The 26,670-nt window shown below is 41.0% G+C and overlaps 1 protein-coding gene across 7 annotated transcripts in view; it reads right to left on the reverse strand.

Annotated features, from left to right (window-relative positions):
* Window positions 1-26,670, reverse strand: part of ARHGEF4 (Rho guanine nucleotide exchange factor 4) — a 212,951-nt gene that overhangs the window by 93,924 nt on the left and 92,357 nt on the right. For 3 of the 7 annotated variants that reach the window (XM_084529194.1, XM_084529193.1, XM_084529195.1), the window contains 3 exons: window positions 22,031-26,425; window positions 17,814-18,143; window positions 11,414-11,543 (listed from right to left, as the gene is read on the reverse strand). In XM_084529194.1, coding sequence (XP_084385320.1) covers window positions 11,414-11,543; window positions 17,814-18,143; window positions 22,031-26,425 — 4,855 coding nt within the window. Of the gene's footprint in view, window positions 1-4,750; window positions 5,108-11,413; window positions 11,544-14,716; window positions 14,849-15,888; window positions 15,927-17,813; window positions 18,144-22,030; window positions 26,426-26,670 lie in introns of those variants that run through there. The other 4 variants (XM_084529196.1, XM_084529199.1, XM_084529198.1 and 1 more) reach the window with 4 other exon arrangements.

The following is a 26,670-nucleotide window of genomic DNA, read 5'->3' on the forward strand; positions in this document are numbered from 1 at the left end:
CAAGTGCTGATCTGAAGGGCTACTTTAAATGCAACTGAGTCTTTGAGGAAATACAGCCTTAGAAAATGCCACATTCCTTAGAAAGGGCAGTATTACTCACAGTCCAAACATTCTTCCTAGGAGATGTTTTGAAAGCAGGCAAGCAAAAAAATTTTTTATCTTTAAATCAAGGTGATGATGTACAGCAATGGAAGCCTCACTGGAACATGATGAGAATAAGCATTTACTCCTTTTAATGCAAAATAAAAATATCTCATTAAAAATTTCATTAAAAAATTCATTACAAATGAATCCTCACAGAGAGAAAAATCAGTCAATTTAGCATGGATTGTTGTTTTTAGGATTGTTATATTTGTTTTTTTAAAAATCATTAATGAATTGTTCAGAAGATGAGTGGAAGTTGTTCTGGCAGATGACACAGGAAATATATTGGGTGGAGTGGAACACATAGGACATGCTACAATGCAAGCAATGAATCCAGCTGAAGTCTCTGAGCTTACAATTTGCCAAATCAAGGGTGAAACATAACATCAGCATCCTATAGTGCATGCTTTGAAGCACTTTTTTTTTTTTTTTTTTTTTTTTTGTCTTCAGAAGCATTCTGAAACACTTTGAACCTCAAATCAATCTCCTGTTGTGTGACCTCTTTAACTCCTGCTGACTAGGTGACCCTGGAGAAAGAAGGGTCAGTGAAATAATGCACTGCAGTCCATGAACACAGTTGCAGACCTCAGTACCAAAAAGGTAGAGCTAGGGCAAGAAAAAGGAAAAATAAAGAGTTCAAAATAAAACCTGTTGCCAAACACGAAAGATGCAAACTATTTGCCACAGCTCTATTACTGGCACCTTCATAAGCCACGATAATGCAACAAATGACTTCAAAATACTGTTTTGTTGCCTTTTTTTTTTTTTTTTTTAGGTCTAAATGAAAATAAGTTCCTAATCCATGTTTTCTCATTGTTTCGAGGCTACATTCCCAAGACAAGTAGATGAGCATTTCAGTATATAGAAACTGTGCAGTGGTGCACTGAAGTGTAGTCTGTACAATTGCTACATATTCACAAATACACAGACCTCTTTGGGAAATTACATCAACCTAGTTTACCAAGTGGCAACCCCCTGTTTTAGTCCTTCTCAATTTAGACAAGCAAAAGAATACACAGACTATTAATGAGGTCAGGATTGGATTAGCAACAAAGGAACTGGAAAAGCAGAGACCTATTCACAAGCTAGATTCTGGAAATATGCTAAAGGAAATGAACTTTTCAGTAGAGCTGTAAAACAGTGGTGAATGAGATATAGGCAGCATGAGCCTGGGATATGTCTTGCCTAGGAAACTGGGGTTAGAGTGCCCGTAGTGCCACTGAATCACTTGCTGGAGCAGTGTCACAGCTGACCTTTAATTTGGATGCCTCATGTCTTTTTGTCCCACTGAGATACATAAAGCCTGATTTTTAGAATTGCTGAGCAACCCTAGCTCCCACTCATTTTCTCACTGGAGTACTGCAGAGGCCAAACATTTGGAAATTGCTTGCAAGTATTTAAAAATAGGTATCTAAACAGCAAGGCTACTATGCTGAGTATGAAACTACATATACATCTCTTTTTTATCCTAAATCAAACTCTGAAAGCCTCACGGGCCTTGTGCAAGGGTTATTAATGCTTACAAAGTCCTCTGGCATCCTCAAATGGAGAGCTAAGTAGAACTGCACAGCATTCCCTCTTTTCATGTTTATATTTAGCCTCAGGGAGAGGGGCTCTCTCATGTAACAACGTATATTGACATTTAGACCAAAAATGCCATTGACTGACATTACAGAAGTAGAATTTTTCAATTTATATAAAGTCAATCTTTTTACATTTTTTTTCCAGATGACATTTGCAAAGCAGTTTGCACTGTAGAAATTGGTCTTTTCTCTTTCATTTCTTTATCACGTATACAACTTCCCTTTTGATCAATACAGGAAAGTCAACTCCAAAACAAAAGGAACTGTACTTGATTACTGAATGCAGAGGAAGAATTTAAATTGAAAACTGCTTTTCCCCCTTGCAAATTTGGGAGAACACTATCTTTTCTGTGTAGATGTCTGCATTTCTGAGGTCACGCATTCTCAGCTATATACATGTATAAACATACATCCATCTTTACACTCTTGAAATCTGAATTATGTAAAAACCTTGAACTGCTGCATTCCAGTTGTACTGAAGATCTCTCACCTCCTTTTCACCTCTACATTTCAATCACTTAAATCTAGCCTCTTTCTCTGAGGTCTCAGAGAAGAACAAACTCAGTATGAAGATCCCTATAGAAAATTTTGTGTTCACACTGGAAGGAAAAAAAAAAACACCAAAACCAAATGTCTGCCAAGTCCACCTATCCAGCCTTAAGGCCACTTCTGGAAACCCAGAACCACTTATTAATAAATTGAAATCAGGGAAAGAAATTGACTCATCTTCCAGCCTTTTAAAATGCACCATTGGGTAGTTCATGGTGTCTGCACACAGTTTGTACTGATTCTTCCCCTGACTTCCTGACATGACACCCCAATGTGCTGAAGACTGCCACGCTTCACCAGCTTAGGTGAGGTGAAATCTTTCTTGGACACCGCTACACATTTCAGTTATCGCTGCTTTCACACACACTGCCAGCTGCTATTGCTGCTGCTGTTTTTCTTTTTCTCTTTAAGCAGTACATTACATTTTCCATTCAAAAACCTTATTTAGCATGTACTTAAAGAAATCCTGCCTTGTTGCTCTGCTCGATAATTGGTGTTGATGGCAAGGAGCAGCTCCTTACCATGGCTGCCTCAGTTCAATACAGAGAAGAATACAGGGAGCGCAGAACCAAAACAAAGTAAGTTCTTTGGGGAGATGCATTGCTTTTAAGGCTTAATCTTAACTCTGACCTAAATTTTGTTAGTTACTAGGGGTAACCTGCTGAGACATCTCTGCCCATAAGACGCTTACCAACAATAGCATTTTTGAGGCAGCAAAGAGCCTGAATTAGTGATCTTTTATTATTATATTGATATAGCAATACTGTATTAATGAAACTTGATTTGATTTCTCCCTGTCCACAGTCTACTTCCATACAATTTTCTATTATATTTTCTCTTATCTCTACATTACCTGCTAAATGCATGCACCCACAAAATGACACCATTTCCCCACTTAACCAGAACTTGGTGGAAAAAAAAAGGGCATTTAGAAAAAGAAGCTTAACTTCAAAGTTTGGTTTTGTTATCAACCTTGCATCTTTGATATCACTGTACATCATTTATATCAACTGACCTGATTAAGCTCAAGCTTACATCCACAGAGGACAGCTGACAGCAAATCCTCTAACACAGAGGTGACTGAAACTACAGTCACTACCCTGCCTGGAGCTCTTGAGTACTTTGAAAAAGGTTCCAGTGCCAGGGCTACTTTATGACAGTGTCAGAGCTATTCTGGGAATTATTTACATTTCCAGGTACAGGAGAAAATGAGCCAGCAGATGTGGATACAATTCTGTATCTCAGTAGCTTGTATTCCCAGCAACAGAGGGCCAACAGCCTGATCTCACCCTGATCTTTTTCTTCCTGCCCTTGGACTCTCAGGACACGCGGTAGGTATTCTGTTTCTTGGCCCCCTGGAAGGTCTGGTGTGTGGGTTACAAAGTCAGATAGGCTGGCCACCCTGCTGTAATCTCTCACTGTACAACAGTGCCTCTTCTCCCACTTTGGCTGAGGACTCCAAAGCAGCAGTGGAGATTTCATTAAACAGCCCCAAATCTACAGTAGTAGACGGAGTTAAGACCATCTGATTAGAAGCATGTGCAGCTAAAGCAGATCTCACAGAACTACACCTAGAATTCTTCCTAAGACTTGCCTCTAGCTGAAAGCATCAAGTAATTTTATGAAGGAAATGGCAGTCACTGGTGGCCTTGTCTGAATTTATCTGAGAGAAGAACTCATTTGTTGCAGGTCTGCTGAAAATCTCTCTAGAGACAGCAACAATCAAGCAACAAACTGAACAGCTTAGCGATCTCTGGCCACTGAAATCATTGCCAGGCTCCTTTGCTGGTATCAGTTCGGAATGAGAAAGCTTCCTTCCCATGCTTGCAGTTTAAACATCCAAGCTCTAAACAGGCACATCAGTGATTAAAAACTAGAATGCCGGATCCAGGCATGGCAAGCAGAACAGAAGTGGGCTGTGTAAACATACCTCCAAAATCTCTGGTACAAAAAGGAATTAAGCCAAGGACAGGAAAATAGAAACTGAACTGGAACAGTAGGCTCAGGGAACTGCCTTTCCTTCTTTCAATACACAGTAGTGCAAACCCACTTAGGTCTCTTCTGCTGCACAGCACCTCGCTTGGATATTTTCTGAAGGCAACAATACTATACACAGGCACTTACACAGAAATGCCAGCTCTGAGTTTGGGTTCTCTATATATTTCAGCTGAAATAAGAAATGCTAAAATGAAAGGACAGCTTTTATCAGGTTTTCAGTGCTTCCCAAGCACTGTTTCCAAAACCATTAAGAACCTATTTCTTGCCTTCTGACCTAAGACATATTTTAATAGTCTGTGTTGTTCTGCCTCCGTTATAAATCTGCAGAGGGATCAGCTAGCAAACAATTTTTTTGGTTACTTCTCATGACTAAGAGACTGCATTTCCCAATGACATACTCTTTTTCAGGTTTCATTTGGTATCTCAAGGTCAGTGCAATATCATAGAGCAATTTAAAAAAAATAAAAGTCCCTTACCTGTGGCAGAGTGAAGGCTCTCCAAGCTCCAGTATCTGGACAGGACACCTCTCATCCCAGTACCACCACCGCACACCACCCCACTGCTGTCTGAATCTGAACCCGGTGAGAGCCCAGAGCTTCCACTGCTACTGCAGTTTTCTCCACTGTGTGCCCCACTGGACTCACTGGGGCACTGCTGGGTCCTCATGCAGGCAGGTAAGAGGGAGAGCCAGGGGCTCTGCTGTGCCAGGGGAGAAAATGGGCTGAGCACTCTGTAGCTGCTCCCAGGGCAGTGGTACCTGGTAGCGCTGTCTGAGGACTGAACTGGATTCCTATCCTCCTCTCTGCTTGTCTCGATGCATCCTGACATCATAGGGGTCCACTAAGGAGGCTCCCTCTGTGGCATTTCAACTGCTCTCAGCTGCAGCTTCTAACAGCTGATTTTTATTACAACCAATTTCAAGGCATTAAAAAAGCAAGAGTGGAACAGAGATCTTTCCTCATAATTTAACAGAGCTGTCAGATTAAAAATAAGTAAGTGGAAATAGTAGGATTTCATGCTTTTTAAAAATGCCCAAGTGAGAGAGACCTTGTGTTATCTGCTTCCCCTGAGAACTCGGAAAGGACTTAACATATAAACTAATCATGTTTAGAACTGGCTGTGGCTGCTGCTGCTATTAAAAAACTATTTTTGTAAGTCCTCAGAAAAAAAAAAAAAAAAAAAAAGAAATCAAAGCCAGAAAAACACAGATTGAGATCTGGGGAGGTTGCAGCTGGGAATTTTGAAAAGTCATTTAATATCCACTCACAGACTATAGACTTGGGTTGGTCTCTATTTCAATGTGGGATCTTTGTTAGACCTCAGTCCCACTTGAAACAGCATCGCTATTTTTAATTAGATGGTTCTATTTCTCATTACCTAGCATGTGATGCAGTATGCCCCTGTAAAAAGGATTCTGAAACAATGGTAGTTTCCCAAGAATGGAGAAATAATTATACCATTTAAGTGCTTTGAAACACCACAAAGGTTTTATGGTAAAGGACATTTCCAGATCACCACTCTGCTAGAGGTATATAAATACCTGCCTTGCAATGGTAGATTTGTTGGACACTATCAAAAATAATTTAAGAGTAGCCACATAGTTCGTACCATGTATGGCAACAAAAACTTTATAATGTGCTTGTCACCAGAATGCGTGTTTTGATTAATAGATCAAAACTAGATTGCTTCATTGTGAACTTATCCAGGTCAGCTCAATGGTGGCCAGGTGAGATTCAGTAACTACTCAGAAGGGTTTGGACTGAAGTGAACAAGCAGCTCAGCACCACAAGCACAGCTGAGTGTAATAATGTTAATACATTATTAACATGGCCAAAGCCAGCTCCAACAGTGAGATCCCTTTATCTATGCAATAGCAGGGAGTACTTTAGGTCAGCAGACTGTTGTCTTACTGATTATTTACTGAAAGAGACATCCTTTGCCCTCCATCACTGAAGTTTACTATCAAGCATCCAACCATACTAAGACAACTTTTGAGCTTTTGAGTCCTTAAACATTTCAGCTACTCCTTACAGGAACCTTACAAGGGTCTCCACAGTAACAGCAACAAATAAAATAATCTCTCTCCAGTTGACTGTTAGCAATAAATAAATATATAAGTAAAAATCCTTCAGTTATCATAACATATAACTATCAGAATGTATCTTATCCACTTGCACCAAAATATCTTCCCCTAATGCCTCCCAATACAGAAGTGGAAATGTGTTCTCCATTTGACTGCAGTAGAACCACTCTTCTCTATTGATCTAGTCCTCTCAGGGCCTTTAGAACTGCCTGCATTAAAGTACAAATTGAGAGAAACACTGCCTGATTATAATAACAGGGGAGAAGGTAAGTAAAGCGTAAACAACAGAGGTGAACGCGGCTGTCTGGTGGATTTAGAACATAGAGAAGAGGAAGGGACAGTGCAGGTCCCTAGACATGAGAGGCACTAAGATGCTACAATTCAGTACCAGCTACCCTACTTCTGCTCCTTCAAATCTATGCTTGATACATGAAGAAGAAAACTCCAAGTAGCTTTATCAATTCTTGGCTGAACTACAAAACCAGACAGTATTCACAGAGACCCTGTAGCAACTGCCCTTGCTCTGCCCCCAACCTGCTTCGGACACTATCTGTTCTTCCGCTAACCCTCCCACTCTCTGAACTGAATACGCTTGGCAAAGACCAAAAGATGTTTATTCAGGGCCAGAGACAATGGTGCTGTAATCCTAGCAGAAGGTACTACTGCAGTATGCATATGCACTGGAAGGGCATTTTCTAGTGCAAAGGAAAAACACTACAAGGCCAAGCTTTGGAAATAACAATTTTAAATCAGTTTTAAAACTACAACCCACTACAGAGGAGTTCCACCTCAGTACAGACCTCATAGCCTTTTTTTTTTTTAAACCTACATTGACTTTTTGCTGTGAAATTTGATAGAGAAAACAGTACCATTAAAGTTGCCGTAGCAGCAACTGTCTCCAATTACAGATCAGGAATCTCACTGTGCAGCCTGATCAAGCTAGTCAAGGTAGCCCCAGCCTTGGACAGCCTGATCCTTAATATCTGCTGGATGCTTTAGACTCTGTCATCTCTTACCTTTTGAACAGCAATTGCCAGGATCATTCAGGATTTGCTAGGATCTACTTTTTCACTCTTTACTCCACAAAAAGTTTTTATCGATATGCTAAATCTTTTACCTCAATAGCTAACATATACAATCCCACTCAACCTGCTATGACAAATTTTCAGGAACTCGGCCATCACTTCTTGGCCCAGATTTTTATGTTGGATGAAAATATGAGTGAGCACATGTTATCAGAGACCTCACAGAGTGTAAATATTTGTGGCTGTGATTAAACAGAATCAAGGCTGACATAGCAGGTCTAAGATATCTGTGATTCAGAGAGAGAGTGAAAAATACAATAGACAAAGCGATTGCTTTTTAGCCACTTAAATTCAATGGTACTTCCATGGGTTAATATTAGAATGGTATTGACGCTTCATGCCACAGCTGCAATGATACATTTCTGCATATTTGCACACCGCTCTTCTGTGTCCCTTCAAGAACTAAAATGACAAAAATGGGAATAAATAGTTCTGCTTATTATTTTTTCTGAACAACAGGATTGCTAAATATTTATGAAACATAATGAAGTCCTGTTATTGAAGCTAATATTTTCCCTCTTGAATAGATTTCTCCACTGGTTGTCAAACATCTTCACGTTAACTGTTGCCAAGTGTGAGCTTAACAGCCCATCTATAGCTGGGAAAATAAGATGAAAGTTGGCCACATGATGTTAAGTAAACAAACAGTCCTTTTGCCTCTGAGAAAAACTTTCCGTTATACCAATCAGGCCAGAGGATAACTCAGAATCATTAAGTGGTCACTGTTTTCCAGGCTCTCAACAGAAGACTTTGACAACTTGGCTTGCCTATTGTTACTGCTCATGTAAGATTTCCAAGGCCCTTAGTATGTTCATTAGTACAGGCCAGCCAGAACAAATGTATGCATCTCAGGATGATATAACCAACACCACCACAGCAGTAGAGCACCAGGGCATCTGTAGATATATGATAGCAGGAAAGTTAAAGATCTTTGGCTGTTTAAAGACACAGGGAAAATTGCTAGAAAGATTCAGCCTGCATTTAAATAATGATTTAAAATAATACAGGCTTAAGGTCTGTTGTAGCAAAGCTGCATGAGACAAATAAGACCTTGTAATACATTAATTATGAGTTCCTCTTATTATGGGGAGACAACAGATCTTGAAGGTTTAAGGGTCATATGTGACCCTATCCAAAAGTTTCACAGATTCTCTTAGAGGTAGCAAGGGTAAAACTTCTGTTAGAAGGTAACAAGGACAGGTACAAGGTAAGAAATGTCTCTAGCTAAGAAGCACAGGAAGCAGTAAGAGATGGGACTTCTAGAAACTACAAATCCAAGTCTTCGATAATTCCGTGTATCTGTCAACTTGTGACAGTCTCCAGCTGGTAAGTCCTGATGAAGAAGCTTGGAAATGGCACCTCCCTCTGCTCTGGACCTGTGGGCTAGTAGCTCTCATCCCCAAACTGCCCATCCCCTAGCTTGGGCCCAGTCTCAGCTACATCCATCAAACAGCTTCCCAGCAACACAACCCAATCTTAGGCAATGTCTTCATGTTGCAAATAAACAGATATTGGACTTGGTCGAGAGATAGGGAAGGACAGAATACGTAAAACAGCCAAAAGACAAACATGCTGATCCACTGCTTTAAAACCCAAAGCCTTGTTACCCTATTATTGCTCCCTCCTGTAATTGTGGGCCCTCTCTGTCAGCCCTTTCCTGGTGGGTCCTGGGTAAAATGGTCTCAAGATTTCAGAGGCTGCCCAAAAGGTAGAAAAGTATTCCAATATCTACATTAGAAAGTGGCTTGTGTCCTAGACTGGTCTTTCACTCTAGCTTATTCAAATAGCATGGTAAGTCAGGCAGTAAGGGACAGATATATCCCGCAAGGTGCAAGTTGAAGACGGGCATAACAAGACAACTACAGGGAAAAGATGCATGATACTCAACAATAGTACCTACCAAAGCATGTGGTAAAGCCGAGAAGGGCCCTCCAAAATGTTTAAACATTCCTGATTAAGCACATTTTTCTGTGTGTTTGTTTGCTGTTTTTTTGTTTGCTTGTTTTTGCTAACCTGTGTGTGTGCTTAACCTCTGTGTTTCTCTGGGGGAGGCTCAAGACTCTGTCAATCTTTGCTAAATAGAGATTAGTAACACCTCAGCTGCTCTTTATTTCACAGATGTTAGAGCCATCTACTGGTTTCTTACAGTTTTCTCAAGTGGCTGCCCTAGACAGAAGTGGTAACAGGAAGGTAGTCTGCAAAACTTGATTAGAGATCAAGAGCACCACAGCATGGCTGATTCTAACTGCTGGAATATCCATATGACAAGTCTGAGCCCATCTCACTTCTCCCAATTTGACATAAAGGTAGAAAGAACAATGTCTCAGTGCCCTAGTGCCAGTGACTGGTCTTGGAATCTAATGAATACAGCAGATATGGCATTAAAAAAATCAAGCCCTTCTCCCAGCACTCATGATATATTTTAGTTGGGAGCAGGTGGTCTCACCTAAATTAGTAAGTTTGTACCCAGCTGTACTCTTGTGCTCAGGTAATAAGTAGATAAGTAGATGCATGACAGAAGTTTCAGACATGCGTGCCACCTTTTGGGCTGGGATCATGTCAGCTATCTTTTTATACCTGAAGAACTAGAGGGGACTGTGAAAAACCAAGTGTCCCATTTCTAGATAGCATATAGACAGCTACAGGACTACCAATTAGTCCATATACATCTCCTTTTCTTCCCCTCCTTCCCCCCAACACTCATATATATGTGTGTATATATACACACATAACATATACATAAATATACACACACACATTATATTAACTCTCCCAGGTCCCAGTTGGGAATTATCATGAGATTTGTATCAGCTGTGACTCAGAAGTTACTTCTATGACAGTGGCACTTAGGGATTTCAGCTAATATCAGAGACATACAGACAACTTGACAATGACAGGTTTCCATCTGGGATTTCCACAAGCTGATGTGGCAGCTTTTAAAATTCAGCCAGAGAGCTGGTCCTAAGTGTTGGGGGCAACACCAAATGCCTGTGACAGCAAATGATCAAAGCTCTCAGTGCTGAGAGAGCAGAGGCAGGGCTCCTGACACCATGATAAGTAATTTTTTTTTTTTCTTATTTCCAGACAAAACCTCCTGATTCTCTGCACAAGTTGTACTATGTATCAGAAAGCAAAACAGTTTTGCTTGACAAGATATTCTGACCATTCGACTCTGACGTAATTAGCAGAGTTATGGTTCCCTAATTAGGTAATTCCAGTAGTGCTTAATGAATGGTACAAAGAGACTTTCTGAGGCAGAAACGGCAGCTTGGCACCCAACTGCAGTTGGTGTTTCCTGCCTAGATTCCTAGCTACCAAACAACTCCTCTGTAGCCTGTTTTTCTTATCCCACCCCAAGGTTCTATAATAGAGATATCTGCAGCGTTTGAGTCAGCACTGTCAGATGAAGAACTTAAAAACCTAGCAAAAATACATCTCACTGTTTAATAACGTCTTACATTTTAACACTGAAAAAAGTGTCAATCACTGAAAATGAAGCAGACACCATACTTCATGTGCATTCCTTGTAAAAATAGAGCATACTTGTTCTTTAAGATGATTTGTTTAAAGTACAGGAAATTCTATCTCTAGAGGATCATTTAGTTACTTTAGTGCCTAATTAGCAACCTGAGAAGAACCTCACTGTAACTACTGTAGTGCTCTCCAGCAAATATACAGCAGGGAGTCTGATTTGTCTACAGAAACCTAATTCAAAAGTGTGATATATATGACATCATCCCAGGTAAGATAGAATTCTTAGGGGACAACACAAGTGTTTTTACACCAAGCCGCACTATCATTGCCTTTAGTGAGCTTTTCTTTACTCTAAAGCTAACCACTGCCTTCAAGTAGATTTCTACTCAGATATGGATGGAACACTCAGTGAAAATAGGTTAGTGCTTATCATTCAGTTTCCATAATCAATAAAGCAGAATTTAATTGTCTTGCAGTTCATGTCAAAGTGTACACACCAGGAGCAGAGATGCGCCGTTTCCAGCCCACGCAGTCCAAGCCTGTTGGAGTGCTCTGGGAAAATGGATGCAGTTTCAGTGGTAGGATGTCAAGAGCACCAGCAGATGTGATGGATGCACTCATTCCAGCCTGCAACAAGAGATAGAAAACAAAGACATCAGACATTAAACTTACATACCTTGGAGTACAAAATACAGCATTCATCACAGAGCAACTCTTTCCCCATCTCATGCCTGCTCATGTAAGTAGTCCATTAGTAGATACATGTGGGTGGCTAGAGAGGACAGAAAACAGCAAGAATGCAGGGAAAGCTACAAGGTAATAACAGGAGAAAGAGGATAACCAGGTACTGGATTCATGTTCACATACTACCATGCGTACCTACATTCACAGAAAGTCACATTCCTCCCTATGAAGCACATCACCACAAGAAGTCCTCCTACCACCACCTACAGAACTAAGTAACCTTTGCTTCCTACAACTTTATGTCTCATAATTGCTGGTTTGGTATTTAAAGAGTAAATAAGCCTTTCCCTTTCAGAGATTTCTTAGTAATAGTACATAGCCATAAAGGATGCAGCCAACACTACATTCTACCTTTCAGTTAAAGGTACAAATATGATCTCTCTCACCTCTACCTGTTGTTAGTTTTGTTTGTTTGTTTGTTTTTTAATGATTTTTTTTAATAAATTTTACTGTCATAAAAATATTCCAACCACCCAGACTAACCGACTCTGTCATGCAGATGTTCATTTCAAAAAACTTTAAGAAATACGGCAACAAAATCCAAAATGTAAGCAAGGCTGTTACACTTTTTCTGTATCCCCCTGTACTCAGCTCTGGTGAGGCCGCACCTCGAGTACTGTGTTCAGTTTTGGGCCCCTCGCTACAAGAAGGACATCGAGGTGCTTGAGCGGGTGCAGAGAAGGGCGACGAAGCTGGTGAGAGGCCTGGAGAACAAGTCCTACGAGGAGCGGCTGAGGGAGCTGGGCTTGTTCAGCCTGGAGAAGAGGAGGCTCAGGGGTGACCTTATTGCTCTTTACAGATACCTTAAAGGAGGCTGTAGAGAGGTGGGGGTTGGCCTGTTCTCCCACGTGCCTGGTGACAGGACGAGGGGGAATGGGCTTAAGTTGAGCCAGGGGAGTTTTAGGTTAGATGTTAGGAAGAACTTCTTTACAGAAAGGGTTGTGAGGCATTGGAACAGGCTGCCCAGGGAAGTGGTGGAGTCACCATCCCTGGAAGTCTTCAAAAGACGCTTAGATGTAGAGCTTAGGGATATGGTTTAGTGGAGGGCTGTTAGCGTTAGGTCAGAGGTTGGACTCGATGACCTTGAGGTCTCTTCCAACCTAGAAAATTCTGTGATTCTGTGATTCTGTGATTCTGTGAAAACCCACATTTTCTGACAATTCCGCCACACCAAGAGACAATGGTTCATCGATAAAGGGAAATGAGACCAACATTCCCCTGGTATGTCATCAAGAAATCACTTAAAAATGAGCAAGACACTATAAGATTGTAGATCATCTGACAATGAGTGATAGAGACTGCAATCAAAGTCACTGAAGCTTGCGGTACATAATGCAGATACGCTTTTCTTACTTTTTTCTTCCCTCTCTTTTCTCCAACCCATACCCTTCCTATGGCTGGCACACACAGAAAACAAACATCAGTGACTGCAAGTGACTGGGAGACCAACTGAAAAGCAGCAGATCAGCAAGCATTGGTTCCATGGGCATAGCCATCTTTCACCTCTGTGTGGCTACTGCCCCTTCCTTCTGCTCCTGTGACATTCAGTTACATCATCACCCTTCACAGAAGGGAGAGCTCAGGATATTGAGATGCAACAGTTTATCTATGATCCTTCCTCCTCCCTGCCAGCCCACACCATACCACATCAGCATAAAGTCCATTGAGTAGCCTAGATGCTAGTCTCTTCTTTAGAAGATGGCTATTAGCCAAAACATCCTTCCAAAATGAAACAGCAAACAGCCTACTGAATAGCCACATACTGCCCAAGCAGCTGAGAATGCTGCTGCTCTGTGCCTGGTTTGTTTTATTCTTCCTAGACTTACTTTCCAGAAACATAACACAGCCAATATTTTGTCGCAAATCACCATCTCCAGAGGGACAGCACAAACCCTGTTCAAATTAACCTGAGCCGCGCCTGCTTGTCTAGAAGATCACAGCAAAGCCCCAGAGGGAGCACACGCTATTCCAGAGACAACAAAATCAAGCAAAACAGGGAGAATACTGAGCTATAACTCTGAAAATACCAAGGGTCTAGATTAGTTACATGAAAGGTGACAGAAAAAAATATTATTCTGTTTAAGACTAGGAAGCAGCATACGCATCAGGGATCTGTTACAGTTAAAAACTGCAGGGTTTATTCTTACTACTCCCCTGGACATCAGAACAGGTTTCAGGTTTGGACATCATATGGTTTCTACTGCAGGGAAGTCTGGTCTGTACAACCCAAAGGCAGGAGAAGAAGCAGTTCCAGAGATGACAGCAAATGTGGGCAGGGTTTTCCCCATCCCACAAAGGAAGGAAAGGGAAAGGAGGGACAAGAATATAGTAAAAATCCCTCTTCTACATTTTCTGCTATAGATTCAATGGGATTATTTCTATGCTTTCATGAGCAGCAGTTCAGTCCCTGGCAGAGGCATTTCCCTCTGTTGCATTCCTGTATTTGTCAAGGAGGAGACTTACTTCATTCAATCCCCTTTCCAAAGCATCTTCATTACCCTCTTGAAGTGTATCTGAGGTGGCCATAATGCTCATAACCATAGGAGTGCACAGCAAAACTTCATTTTCTCTTATTTCAGATAGGGTAAAATCAGGTTTCCAGGAGCCATACTCAGGACAATAAGCTGAAGATCTATTTTTCACTGCTTCTCATTTCTCTTTCAAAATAGATGACAGAGCTTTGCTGCACTATACTCCCCTGGGCTTAGTCCCCAGTGAGTCTTTTAGGAATCTCTCTAATTTGGCAGTGCAGAAACTGTGTTTTAACAAATGCATGTAGAAGCCACGTCTGTGTTTTATTACTATACACTAGAGAGGCCTCAAGCTTAAGTCAGGTTTTAACTTTTTCTTAAGATAGAAAATTGAAGAATGGTAGCAGACAGGCAGTTAGGAGATGTCACTAAATCAATTGCAAAAATAAATTCCAAACCAAAGTCTATCACCATTACATGCATTAGTTGTTTGGGGCATTGTGTCTGTTCCAGCTAGGGAGTTTCTAAAGCTTTTTGAAAAATAAATGAGTAAAAAAAAAAAAAAAGGAAAAAGGAAAAGCATACCAGGCTACATTGCAAAACTCTTCATCACGTGAAAGGCAAAACCAATGGCCAAGCAAAAGAAAGCAGACACATGAATAACCACGTGAGTTTCTCTTATTCCACTTTGGAAGATGCAACCTTCAGAGGTTTGCCACAACCTGCTAAACGTTAACACTTTAAAGTAGAACATTAGAGGCTGCTCAGCTTGTTACTGGTAGCATTTCATTATAAGGGACAGCTGGGTCAAGCTTTGAGTTTGACTCCAGGGATTTACACAGATTGTTTCCATTTGAAGCAGAATCAGCAGCCCACTGGGCCTGAGCAAAACAAAGCCCAGTACATAGAATTATTTAGCATTGCCATTGCAGTGGTTATTTTTTAGTCTAAAGCTAGTTTCTTGCTTGTCTGCATCTGAATCCTGCTAGCCTTCAGGATAACTTCATATAGCCACTAAACTCATTTGTGTACATGGACCTGAACAACAGAGTAGTAGCAGAAGTCAGCACTGAAAGTTAAGAATTTGCCTCTGTTCATCCCTGGTGTGCCCTATTCACTTATTTCCACAACACTATGGCATTACATCACCTTGTATGCTGACCTGAGCCTCACTTAACCCAATATGAATTAACAGAACTGAAGCCACACATCCCAAGACAGCCATGTGTCAGGAAACATCAGATTTGCAATTTCAGATCTAAAGCTCCAAACAGTTACCTTCTTTCAGTTGCAAAAGCACAACAGACAATGAAAATTTTACAAAGCTTCTTTTGTGATAATTTATTTCTCCTTATTAGAAGGATTTTAGCATCCTTCTAAAACTGCCCCCAAACACTGCAGCTTGTGACAGCACTCCCACCGTATATGATGGTATGAATAAGACAACACTATTACAGGAATAGAGCATTAAAAAGAATAAAAAAAGGAAAATTTTCCTATAAAAAATACGAAAAAGAAGCTACATGGTGACTATTGTGAGTAAAAACTACAGGCTAAAGAATGCATTCGCATGGGCATACTGGAAATAGCCCTTGAATCCCTACACTTGTTTCAGTCAAATTTGGCCTTCCCACAGAAAGTATCAATAACATACACAACACACTCAAATCAACAGAAATAGCAAATAATAGTAATAATAAAACAGCTTTATACTGCTAGGTATTTTGTATTCAGAACCTTGTTCTGTTTCTATTCACCTCTGCTACACAAAGAAGAATAAACCAGAAAGGCAACTCAGCCCCCCCACCATCCCAAAAAAAAACAACAACAAAAAAAAGATGGTAAGTGAGGATACCTCAATGGGAACTGGGGCAGCTGCTACCCATTACACAGCTGATCACAATTTAGAGGTATGTTTGCACCAGAAAATAAGGGTGGAAATGCCTAAAGAAGTTGGGTTTTGGCAGCACCAGAATGTGCAGTCAATCAGCATTCAAGCTGTGTAAGCTGATGCCTCTAGGGGAAGCTATTGGGGTAACCCTTCGCTCCTCTTAGAAGCACTAATGGTCTCAGTGCTAGCCAACATACCCTGCAGCATGGGCTATATTTCCATCAATATCCATGCTTGTCAAGCATGGATAAGGAATATTTTTAGCATGTTTTACTGGCTTCTGTTTACCAGTGAGCCTAACTAAGCCGGTGATGCATTTTCCCTGGCTCGTTTTGTGCCCATACAGCACTAAGCAGTCTCTCAGAACTCTGAGCATAGTACAAAAATAACACAATTTCTACTTTTAAGAAATCATAAGATACACTTGCCTTGGGAGCATTATTCATTATCTTCAACACATAGGTAGTAGTGGGGCTGAGTCAGGAAAGCATCCTCACTGAACAGAGAGCGGGCATCATATCACAGAATCATACCCAGCACTCACCCAAGCCTTAACTGGCAATGTTTTCTTTTGAAAACATCCAAATACAAAACAGCACAGATTTTAGTCCCTTGTCTGAGCAGGAGAGAACAGTGGGCAGTTCTTCTGAAACCCAGTTTATGGGATTGGCCTGGCTTTCTGTCCCAGGTGTCCATCGGCTTCAATAGGAGGCTCTCCCAGGAAGATGGGTACGTGGCAGGAGGTTCACCCTGCAAGCCCTAGCACACAAACTTAGCTGTGTCCAGTCAGTGTTTCCCCCTCATCACCACAGAACTATTTGTGCACATAAGCTCAGGCACATCCTGAAGTGGTGGTGACAGGATTGTGGCAGCAGCTCTCCTCAAACATTGTCATTTTGATGCAAAACAATCCAGAAACAGGCAACTAGGACAACAGAGAGAAAGGGAAACAGAAAACAGACCAAAACAGAAACCCCCAAGGAAAGCTTTTATTTGAATATCTATGACTAATTTCAGGCATTTTCAGAAGCTTCCTCGGTATTGTCAGCAGAAGGTGCATGGGGTGTCCCTCTGATCTCATGTCCTTTTTACTTGGATTTTTTTTTTTTTTTTCATGTGTGAAGACTAAATTTGGCTCTTGGATACAGATTCATGGCTCTCCCTGGAGGGAACAGACCTTAGCTCTGGATCCAAGAGTAACAGATGCCATCAGTGTGAGTCACAACAGTCAAAAATTTTGTCACAAAAAAATCACAATGCTAACCTTAAAGTGTATCCCAGTGGAGAGGAGACTGCTGGTAGCTAAAACTCCAAGGGCAGTATTCTCTTAGGCACTTCACAGTGTGAAGTTGCCTCAGTAAAAGCATGGAGTTGGCCTCAGATGCAAGGGAAATCTAATTTATAAGTCCCTTTTTAAAGCTATACAGCAATGCCACGGAGCACTGAAAGAGATTTCATCAGCTTAATTTATACTGATTTAAGGCAACTTTGATTTCATCCCTGTGCTCCCTATCTTTCAGCCCACAGAGCAATCTGGTGCTTTTGCGTCCTATTGTCCAGCACGGCATAGGGCAGGACAGCAACTGAAACATCCACCGCCTCTAAATCACCACTTACGGGTAAGTTTAGTGTTTAAATAATCAGTCTCCGCAGACTAACAGATGCAAAGAGAAGCAGAGAGAACTGGTACCAGACAAAGTAGAAGGACAGGAATATGATGACAGTAGAAAGATGAAGCCAGAGCAGAGAGAGGAAGACAGTACCAGATGAGGACAGTGTACGGTTTCTTACTTTTAACTGGTCCTCTGGTAGGTGTTGCACTTGAATCCCTCTCTCTGGCTGTCTCTCTTTCTCTAGATTCCTTTTCTGGTTCCTCTCCATCCAAACATCATCGAAGCTGAAGCACTTATAAAGGGATTTAGGTCTCTTCCTCCTCCTCCTTTCTGGAATCTCCTTGTCTTTTTCATCTGGAGCAAGGAAGGAAAGCCTCCAGGCTTTGTTCTCAAGGGTGGAGATAGGGCGTGGGGATGGTGGAACCAGGAGAGGCCTCCTTTTGCGATGGGGAACCCCTTTCTCATTTGGACTCTTTTCAGGTGGTGTTTGACATTGCTGTTTGGACTCCTGTTTTACAAACAGCGGGCGAAAACACACAGTTTGTTCATTGGAAATTTTGTTTGCTTCAAATCAGTTTGAACAGAAGATGGCAAAACTCAGTTATCTAGGCACAGAACTGTTCAGAGGAAAATGTTTCCCCAAGAGTGCTGGCTGGCTGAAGCCAGCCTGCCTACTCATTCAACCTTTTCCATAGCTTTAGGGGCACTCCACCCTGAAACAGCAGTTCTGCTACCCTTTGAGACAGCGAAGTATATGCTCTCTCTGCACAGAACAATGTCCTTTTCACCCTCATTCTAGATGGCATATTACAATAACGTTACTACTGGGATGTAGGTCACGCTGTCTGTATACATGTATTATTTGCAAAGATATTGTCTCTGAAAATAGCATAAAGGCCAGTCTTGTCTGTCTGTTTTTCCCACTGTACTTCAGTTATACAAGGTGAAAATGCTTCCTAAATGGCTGCAGCTCTGATAATATTAAGCCCTGTGCTTTCTTATGGTGCTCTTAATGCTATCCGTTTTATTTGCTTGATGTTGGGCTGAGAGAAAGGAATTGCAGTTTTGCCCTTCGCTCCCACGTGCTTTTACTATGTGGTTGCACAAAATTACAGCTTTTATAGTGGAACAACTTTAGGTGCCCTGAGGCATCTAACTGCTATGCCAGGTAGCGAAGTCAGAATCAGTAACATTTAAGGTGGGAGATAAAAATATCAAGGAACGAATGATCTTAGGAATCTCCTTTCTTGTCAAGGAAATGTCGTGTCCTGACAATAGTATCTCTCCAATTTCTTTCCAGTAAGTTTGAAGAACCCAAACAATGAAATCCTTAAACGACTGCAGGCATTTTCTATCTATTCTCAACTGAACAACAATCCTAGATCAATTTTTCATTGCCACTGGCAAAAGATGCCACAGTCTAGAAATGCTTCGTATCTACTAGATGCTAAGCAGAAAGGAAAGCATGTCCTGATGTTATTCTGTGCCTAACCCCAACATATTGGAGACAAACAAGAGGAACTTGCACAGACCCCAAACATGGGATATATTAGGATGGTTCACTCTTGCCTCCTAAGTATCACGATTATGTAAGTAAAATCATGTTGCAAACATGTAATGAAGACCTTGCCACATGGGCATATTGGTAATTGTGTAGAGTTATTCTATCCTGCTATTTTCAACATAAGATCTTTGTCTTGTCTATAATCTGGAGAATGGTAGCCATTAGCAAGTAATGAGAGAGGGGCTGTGGTGTGTTCCATCAGGCTCAGAAGGGTGACTTACCCATGTGGTAGCCAGAGACCTCAGGGGTGAGCTAGTTGCGGTCTGGTACAGCAATTATAACATGAATAAAGCTTCAAGGAACTTCACAACTGTTCATTTGTCTGGCAATAATGCCTTTATTGATGTGGGACAGAAAGGGACTTTTCTTTAATGCCACCATTAAGCTTATTTTTACGACTTTTTTACTTAGCAACATATACAAGGAATGTGTTTAGTGTTTAGATAATAAGTGTATTTGTGGCATAAAGTCTTTCCAACATAGATTTAATTGTCTCTGCTGTATTTTCCAGAGACACCTGAAAAAAACAGCTTCAATTACCAAAACCCACGGGCCATGGAACAGAATGTAGTTCTACTTAATTTCACAATGTCATGAAAATGGAAATAAACAAACCCCCTGTCTGCTTGAATAGATTAGATGTTGGGACATTTGCTTCAATTTCTAGGCTCCAGCTACATTTATCCATTTTGAGATACCTATTATGCAGCCTCCAGAAGAATCAGTAAAATTAAACAGTTTTTATATGGCTTAGATACCATTTAATTTTTTCCCAGTTTTCTTTAAATTCTGTAATCTAGCAATCGATTTAAGTAATTATTCATTTGCTCCTCATGGCTACATTCCAGAATGTGGGCTTGCCTTTTAAAGGCTTTATATATGCCCCATCTCTCCATTCTTTTCTAGGTGCTTTTTTGAGCTACAATTTACAGGTCGATGATTTTATTCATCCTCTGACAGGCTTCATCTCTTGGCAATGTATTAAGAGTACCTTCCATACTCTGACTATCTTGTATTTTGCTAGGCTGCTGTAAAGCTGCAGGTCTCTTCAGTACGTGGTGTTAAGTTTGTAAGTTAGGTTGGTACCCATGAAAACAAAAGATTTTCAAGTAGGGAGGACAGAAGGGAATAAGGCAAATTCTATTCCCAGCAATTCCCGTACTACAGCCCTCACTGCTCAAACTGCCACCCACATGCTTCTTTAGAATCCAGACAGCATAAGCTAAAAAGGAAAACCCAAACAATCAAGTAAAAAACTTTCACTGGGAGTATGTGAGGAGTGGTTGAGGGAACTAGTTTTATTCAAGCTGATAAGGGAACACTAAAGGCAATATAAGAGTGGTCTACATTAATTTTGTAGTTATACGGATAATGGATCCAAACACTTTCATAATGTCAGATAATCTAACAAGACAAAACCTGGAAACTGTAGTTCGGAAAGTCCTAGTTGGGAAATAGGAAGAAAATTTTCATCAGGAACCTTTCCCAGAGAGATGGTAAAATCTCCAGCATTAAATATATTTAAGACTTGGTTAGACAAAGTCACAGTTTTATCTATCTGTTGTTGCTACTAGTCCTGTCTAAAGAAGGAGATGGGATTTGATGACCTCCTGTGTCTTTTTCAACCTATCTTTTTCTGTTTGTTTTACACAAAACTTCAAGTAGGAGTAATTATATGGTAAGACCATTCTGAAGGGTATCTTACATATTTAATATAACCTGGGATGTGAGAGACCAAGGGGAGCATCTTTAGCAAATGCTGTGCAAGGGTTCATTAGAGTTGAGCACAACCAGCTCTCAGGTGCAGAACTGATCAAGCAGTTCCAGATTCATGAGCTCTCTGAAAAGTGTCTGGCTGGGGTGTGGCAAGAGACTGAAAATCTCATACCCTCACTTGAATGCCATTGAACATCTACTCAGAAAAATAATGTTGCTACTTCCTAATGTCAAAACTCATCAGCAGTAATATTAAAGAAGTAGCATGACTGATCCAGGTTCTGGGATCTCAGCTAACAGATCAATCTCAGTCTCTCTGGTGATTTGTGCTTAGTCACCAAAAGAGATTCCTGGCCACTTACAATTTAGAAAATACTGTCTGGGATTACAAGAGGAAGTCTCTGCTTTTAAAAAGGCCTGAAGCAATTGAGAAATCTCTATTGAAGACATACTCTTTTCCGTGAGAACTGGTCTATCACAAGAAAATTAATTTGTTACCGGGATTAGAACATAATGCAGCACCAAAAGGAGAGCCAGACAGAGTCCATATTTTTTTTCCTGTTTGCTGTAGAAAGGGCAGAACATGATTCCTAGTGGCACTTAAAGGGGAAGGGTGACTGCAAAAGGCTTGTGGTACTCTGAAAGACAGCTGCTCACTCTCTAAAGAAAAAAAAAGGTTTTTCTTCTTAAAAAGTGACTGCTAGCAATGGAAATTGATTTCTACATTGCCAATCACTTTGAGAAACTTATTTGCTATACACTAGTCACAAGGCTTGATTCTACCTTATCCCAGAGGGGTAAAATCCAGCTAAATACAGGGTGGAACCTACATAGCCTTTCTGAGGAACATTATGCATTAGCAGTGTTGTGATGACTCTATTCATTTAGATTTCTGTGATAAATCCTTCCTAAAAGAGAGCATCAATTTACATAGTCATGAACAGAAGCAGAAATTCAAAGACTAAGTAGTGCCACCTACCTTAGACAAAGAGGAATATTTATGCACCAATCTAACCAAGGTGTTCACTCAGCCATTAAAGAGTTTCACTAGAACTCATAACCACATTAAAACGAAGGACAAGACACCACCTGATCATTCCCAGACAACAACTCACCTCATCTCTGAGAATGTCACTAATAGAAGAAGCTGTGTTTAAGCTGATCTGGGATTGACTGCTTATCCCACTGTCATCCTTCTGGTATTCGTTGTCCAATGAGTGTACAGAAAGTAAGAGACTACCTCTGGGTTTCAGTGTCTTTGGTCTCTCAGGAGCCTCCAAACTGCTGTCAGCTGCAGAGCTGTTCCCAAGAGAGATCATTGATGTGGCACATATTCTTCCGGGGTATCGGAAGCTCTTGCGTTGAGAAGCAGATCGTGGACTCTGTGGTTTGGGGCTCATGGGCCTACAGGGCATATCTTTACCTTCAGAATTTGAGAGCTGGGGACATGATGGACTTGACTGACTAAATGGTAACTGCATGTCAGTGGGACTAAATGGAGATTTCATCCAGTATTCCTCTAGAGAGGTATTTAAATTGTTGCCATCCTGGTGTTCATCACAGTCTGAACTTTGTGAGCATCTGATGCCCAAGTCATGGGACTGTGTTCGTTTTCTCCACGTACCTGCAGGTGAAGAAACATCAACAGGCTCCACAGAGGTGTCAAAATAGTTGGTGTCTGTTGACGAACCATTAGATGTTTCTGTTTTCAAAAACGTGTGCCCATTGGAACTGTCCTGCTGCTCTACTGATGTTGTTCTCATCAGTTGGCCTCTAGTTGTGTTAACACTCTCCTGCGTTGGTGATAAATTTGCCAGGACAGGCCTTTTAAGTCCATCTGCTTCCTTGCTTTTTAGAAAAGCTTTCCAGGTGCTCTGGCGAAGTTTGGCTTTCTCCTTTTCATTTTTCAGTGATACTTTAGAACTTTGCTCAGTGTTTTCTTTTTCTAGAGTTTTGGATTCAAATAAGCTTGAGAGTGATTTGTGTGCCAAGGCCAACCTTGCCCTGAACTTCTTGCCCTCTGGATTTTTGTTTCTTTTGTATTCATTTTCAGGGAAGGATTTCCTAATCCCAGGGTATTCCACCGATTCACTGTCATTGTTTTCAGATGAACCTGAACCTAGTCCGTCTGCATATCTGACAGCAGCCAGTGTGAGAGAAGTTGAATTTGCATCTGTATCTTCCATCAGGATCCGACCAGAGCCAGAAGCCTTCCTCAGGCTCATTCTATTAAATAATCCTGCAGGTCTCTCATAGAATAAATCATCATCATCGGAATACTCTGAGGCATAGCTTTCCTTCCTGTGGAAGGCAGAACCAGATGAACAACTTTTGAAAGACTGTAAACTTTCAGTGTCTTCATCTTCTTTCCCAACATCCATTTCTTCCGTCTTTGCCTTGCTGCCAAAGAAGCTACTGCTTCCATGATTTTCTGCTGTGGCAGGCTTAGTTTTCCTGAAAGATGTCATTTTTGAGAAAACCAAAAACCTGGAAGCTTTCCCGCTATTCCCATTCTTTGTTGGCTTTTGCACAGCTTTATGGAGACTGCTGTTACTTCCCAGGCCGTGGAATGAGTTCTCATCCATTTCCTCGCTGTTAGTGCTGCAGGTACTTATATTATCTAGGCCAACCGCACAAGCATTGTGGGTCTCTCTTTTCACAGAATAGTTAAAGACATCACACACATCAAGATTCAATGCACTGTTTTTGCTAGAGGTAGCTGTGTTTTCTGCAGGAGAGGCCTCCTTTTCTTCCCTAGGAGACGGTTCCTCACAAATACCTATTTGTTCCTTTGACCCATTACAGCCTTCAGCTCCTTCCCTGCCTACTGCTTGCTCAGAGGTGATGATGCTGGGTCCTTGAAGATCATCATCAGCACCATCTCCCTGACACAGATTGCTTATGCTGCACATTTCCACTGCTACTGCTCTAGTTATATAACCTTCCTCCTCTCTGCTCTGATGTGCTTTGAATTCCTCTTCCTTAGTGACCTGGTCATTTTTTGTTTCAGCCCACAGCTTTCTGAACTCTTCTGTCTCTAAAGCAAAATCAGTCTTTGTTCTGTGTGCCTCAGTCTCAAAGATACCACATCTACTGTGTGATTCTGAGAGCACTTCTTCACATTTATCTGCTGTGTTTTCTGCAGTAAGTACATCATTGCTGAATTCTACCTTCTTACTTGTTACTGTGGAATCGCTACAGGTGAGCACTAAGGATGAAACTGTTTTCTCGCTTTGCTCTTGTGAAATTTCTGTTTTTCCTTCAGCCGTATCCCCAACAGGGAGTAGCTCTGCACTACCAACAAAGGTGTGGGTGGCCAAAATTTGTTCTTCACAGTTACAGCACTCACTCAGAACTCTCTCTGGCTCATCATGATCTTTGCTGGAAGTATGAGGAGACACTGAGTCCTTGCTCACTGTGTTTCTCAGTGTTCCAGTTACCCTTTCAGTATGAAGGTCATCAGTCAGTGTCTTGGACTGTACTCCTTTCTGTTCCACAGATATTATAACCAGGGCAGGCTTTAGCTCTGGAAGCTTCATCAAGTGCCTTTCCTGGCTTACATGATCTGATTTGGGAGTCATTTCCACAGCAAAGAAACTGTCCTCGTCCTTTCCTTGATGAATAGGATGTTCATTTGCTACTGGTTCAGACTGACTCCTTAAGGCACCAGTTTTGCAATTTGTATTTTGATGCACTGAATCTCTGTGCTCCGCCTCTGTGTTACTGCCGCCTGGTAACGCAGTTTCCGGGACTTTCCAATCGAAGTCAAGGTTAGAAGGATTGTCTACTTGTCTTCCTCCTGCCACGACTTCCACATGTGATAGTTCAGATTCCAGGACATTTTGCTTCAAACTTTTCTTCTGCGTTCTACTAGAGGAAACACAGTTTATAGAACAATTACAATCTCTGTTTTCCACAACAGCAGTAAAACCTACACAACAAGCTGCTAGGTTTTCAGTGTCAAAATTGCCAAATTCAACATTAGTATCACAAGGGAATTGATCCGCTTTCAGACCTCTTGCAGCATTGTACTGAGTACTTTTTAGAAGTTCTTCAGCATTTATGATCCCTGGTTCACAGTCCAGGGCAGATGATGTCTCCTTTTGTTTTGGATTACATTCACATGCATCTGTCTGGGTTGAAGATAAGCTACCAGCACATGTATTTCCTGCTTCTGGGCTAAGGCCACATGCCTCTGGTTTAGAATTCAAATAAAAATCAACACACTGTGGGGAGCCTGCTGGTTGAGAAAGCTGACCCTCATTCGAGTCTATGTCAGTATTAAGAAGGAATTGTTTTATGTCAAATCTGTCCTCTATTTTTATTGCCTTTTCAGGGCCAACAGGTAACCTTGCTAAGTTTTTCCAAGCATATTCAAAATCAAGCCCTTGATGATGTATTCTGGAACATGACCAACTCAATTTGTCTGTTGGATGAATACAGTTCCCAAAGTATTCCGCTTTTCTTTGAGCACTGATATTTTCAGGCACACTGTGCCATGTTTTACTTCCTGTAACCTCTGACCTTGTGTGTAGTGACCCACAAGGTGGAGATTTTGATTTGAAGTGGCGCTGGTAGAAGAATGAATGTGATGTCAACATGGTTTCTGTACTTCCATGTTTTATCCTGTTACCTGTAGTTTTCTCACTGTCAGCTGAGTTATTCCTGTTGCATTTTATACTGGACATGGAATCTAGTCCACATCTATAGTCAGATATCGCAGTGCAACTTTCATGGTAAGGTCCATTTGTTTCAAAATGAAGATTAGGCAAACTACAGCTTGATGCTGCATCTGTCTGGAAGGAAAGTTGCTGTACCTCAGGAAAAATCAAACAACTTCCTGAGTTAGCTTTGAAACAAGTAATGCTTACTACTGCAGGTTGTTCCTCCTGTCTTGTAACAGCAGCTTCTGTAGGTAAGGAATTGGGATAGGACTGCACTTCAGTGCTTTCAAAATCTGTTTTATTCAGCAATTCCACTACAAACTTTCTGTCTGTCTGTGATAAAATGCCCTCTTCACTCACTTGGTTCTCTGTGTTGGAAATACTGCTAGTTAATGTTAAATCTTCAACACCCACTTCACCTTCTGACTTTGTAGTTTGTAATTCATGTTTACTTGGTGCTATTTTTATTTTGGAAGACGCTTCTAACTGCACCTGCCAGCTAAATTCTGTTCGCCTTGAGCACTTAAGTTCATGGAAGGTTGTTTCTGCCTTTGCTTTAGGAAGACTACAGAACAGATTTGGTTTTTCTGTAAAAAGGCAGTTTGAATCCAAACAAGTTTCTCCAGTTACATCACTGGCAACAGATTCTGTCTCTGATGCACTCTCGTAAGGTTCAGTTTTTACATCTGACAAAGATCCACTCTGATGTGACAGGGTCTCAAAATAATCTTCATCTGTGTCTTGGCTGGATCCTCGTATCTCCAACTCTATTGTGCTTGGAGTAGAAGAACTCAGATCATCTTCAAACTCGCCTTCACTGATGTAGTTGTCAACTGGCTCTGGGGTCTATGAATAAACAGCAAAGAATTATTTAACAATGATTTATTAGAAAAGGAACTTAAAAACACAATGGATTTAACACACACTGATATCTTCAGAAGTTATACTTGACATTTTACCTATTGATGGTCCTAAGGTCTTCATATTTCTTAGTTTTTCTTTCTTACTGCTTCTTAATTAATTGTTGTTTGTTTTTCATTTTAATATTTATTTATGCAGAGGCCAAAATTTAACTTTTGGCTACAGCTTTC

Source organism: Aythya ferina, assembly GCF_964211825.1.
Source record: "Aythya ferina genome assembly, chromosome: 9".
Classification (NCBI taxonomy): domain Eukaryota; kingdom Metazoa; phylum Chordata; class Aves; order Anseriformes; family Anatidae; genus Aythya; species Aythya ferina.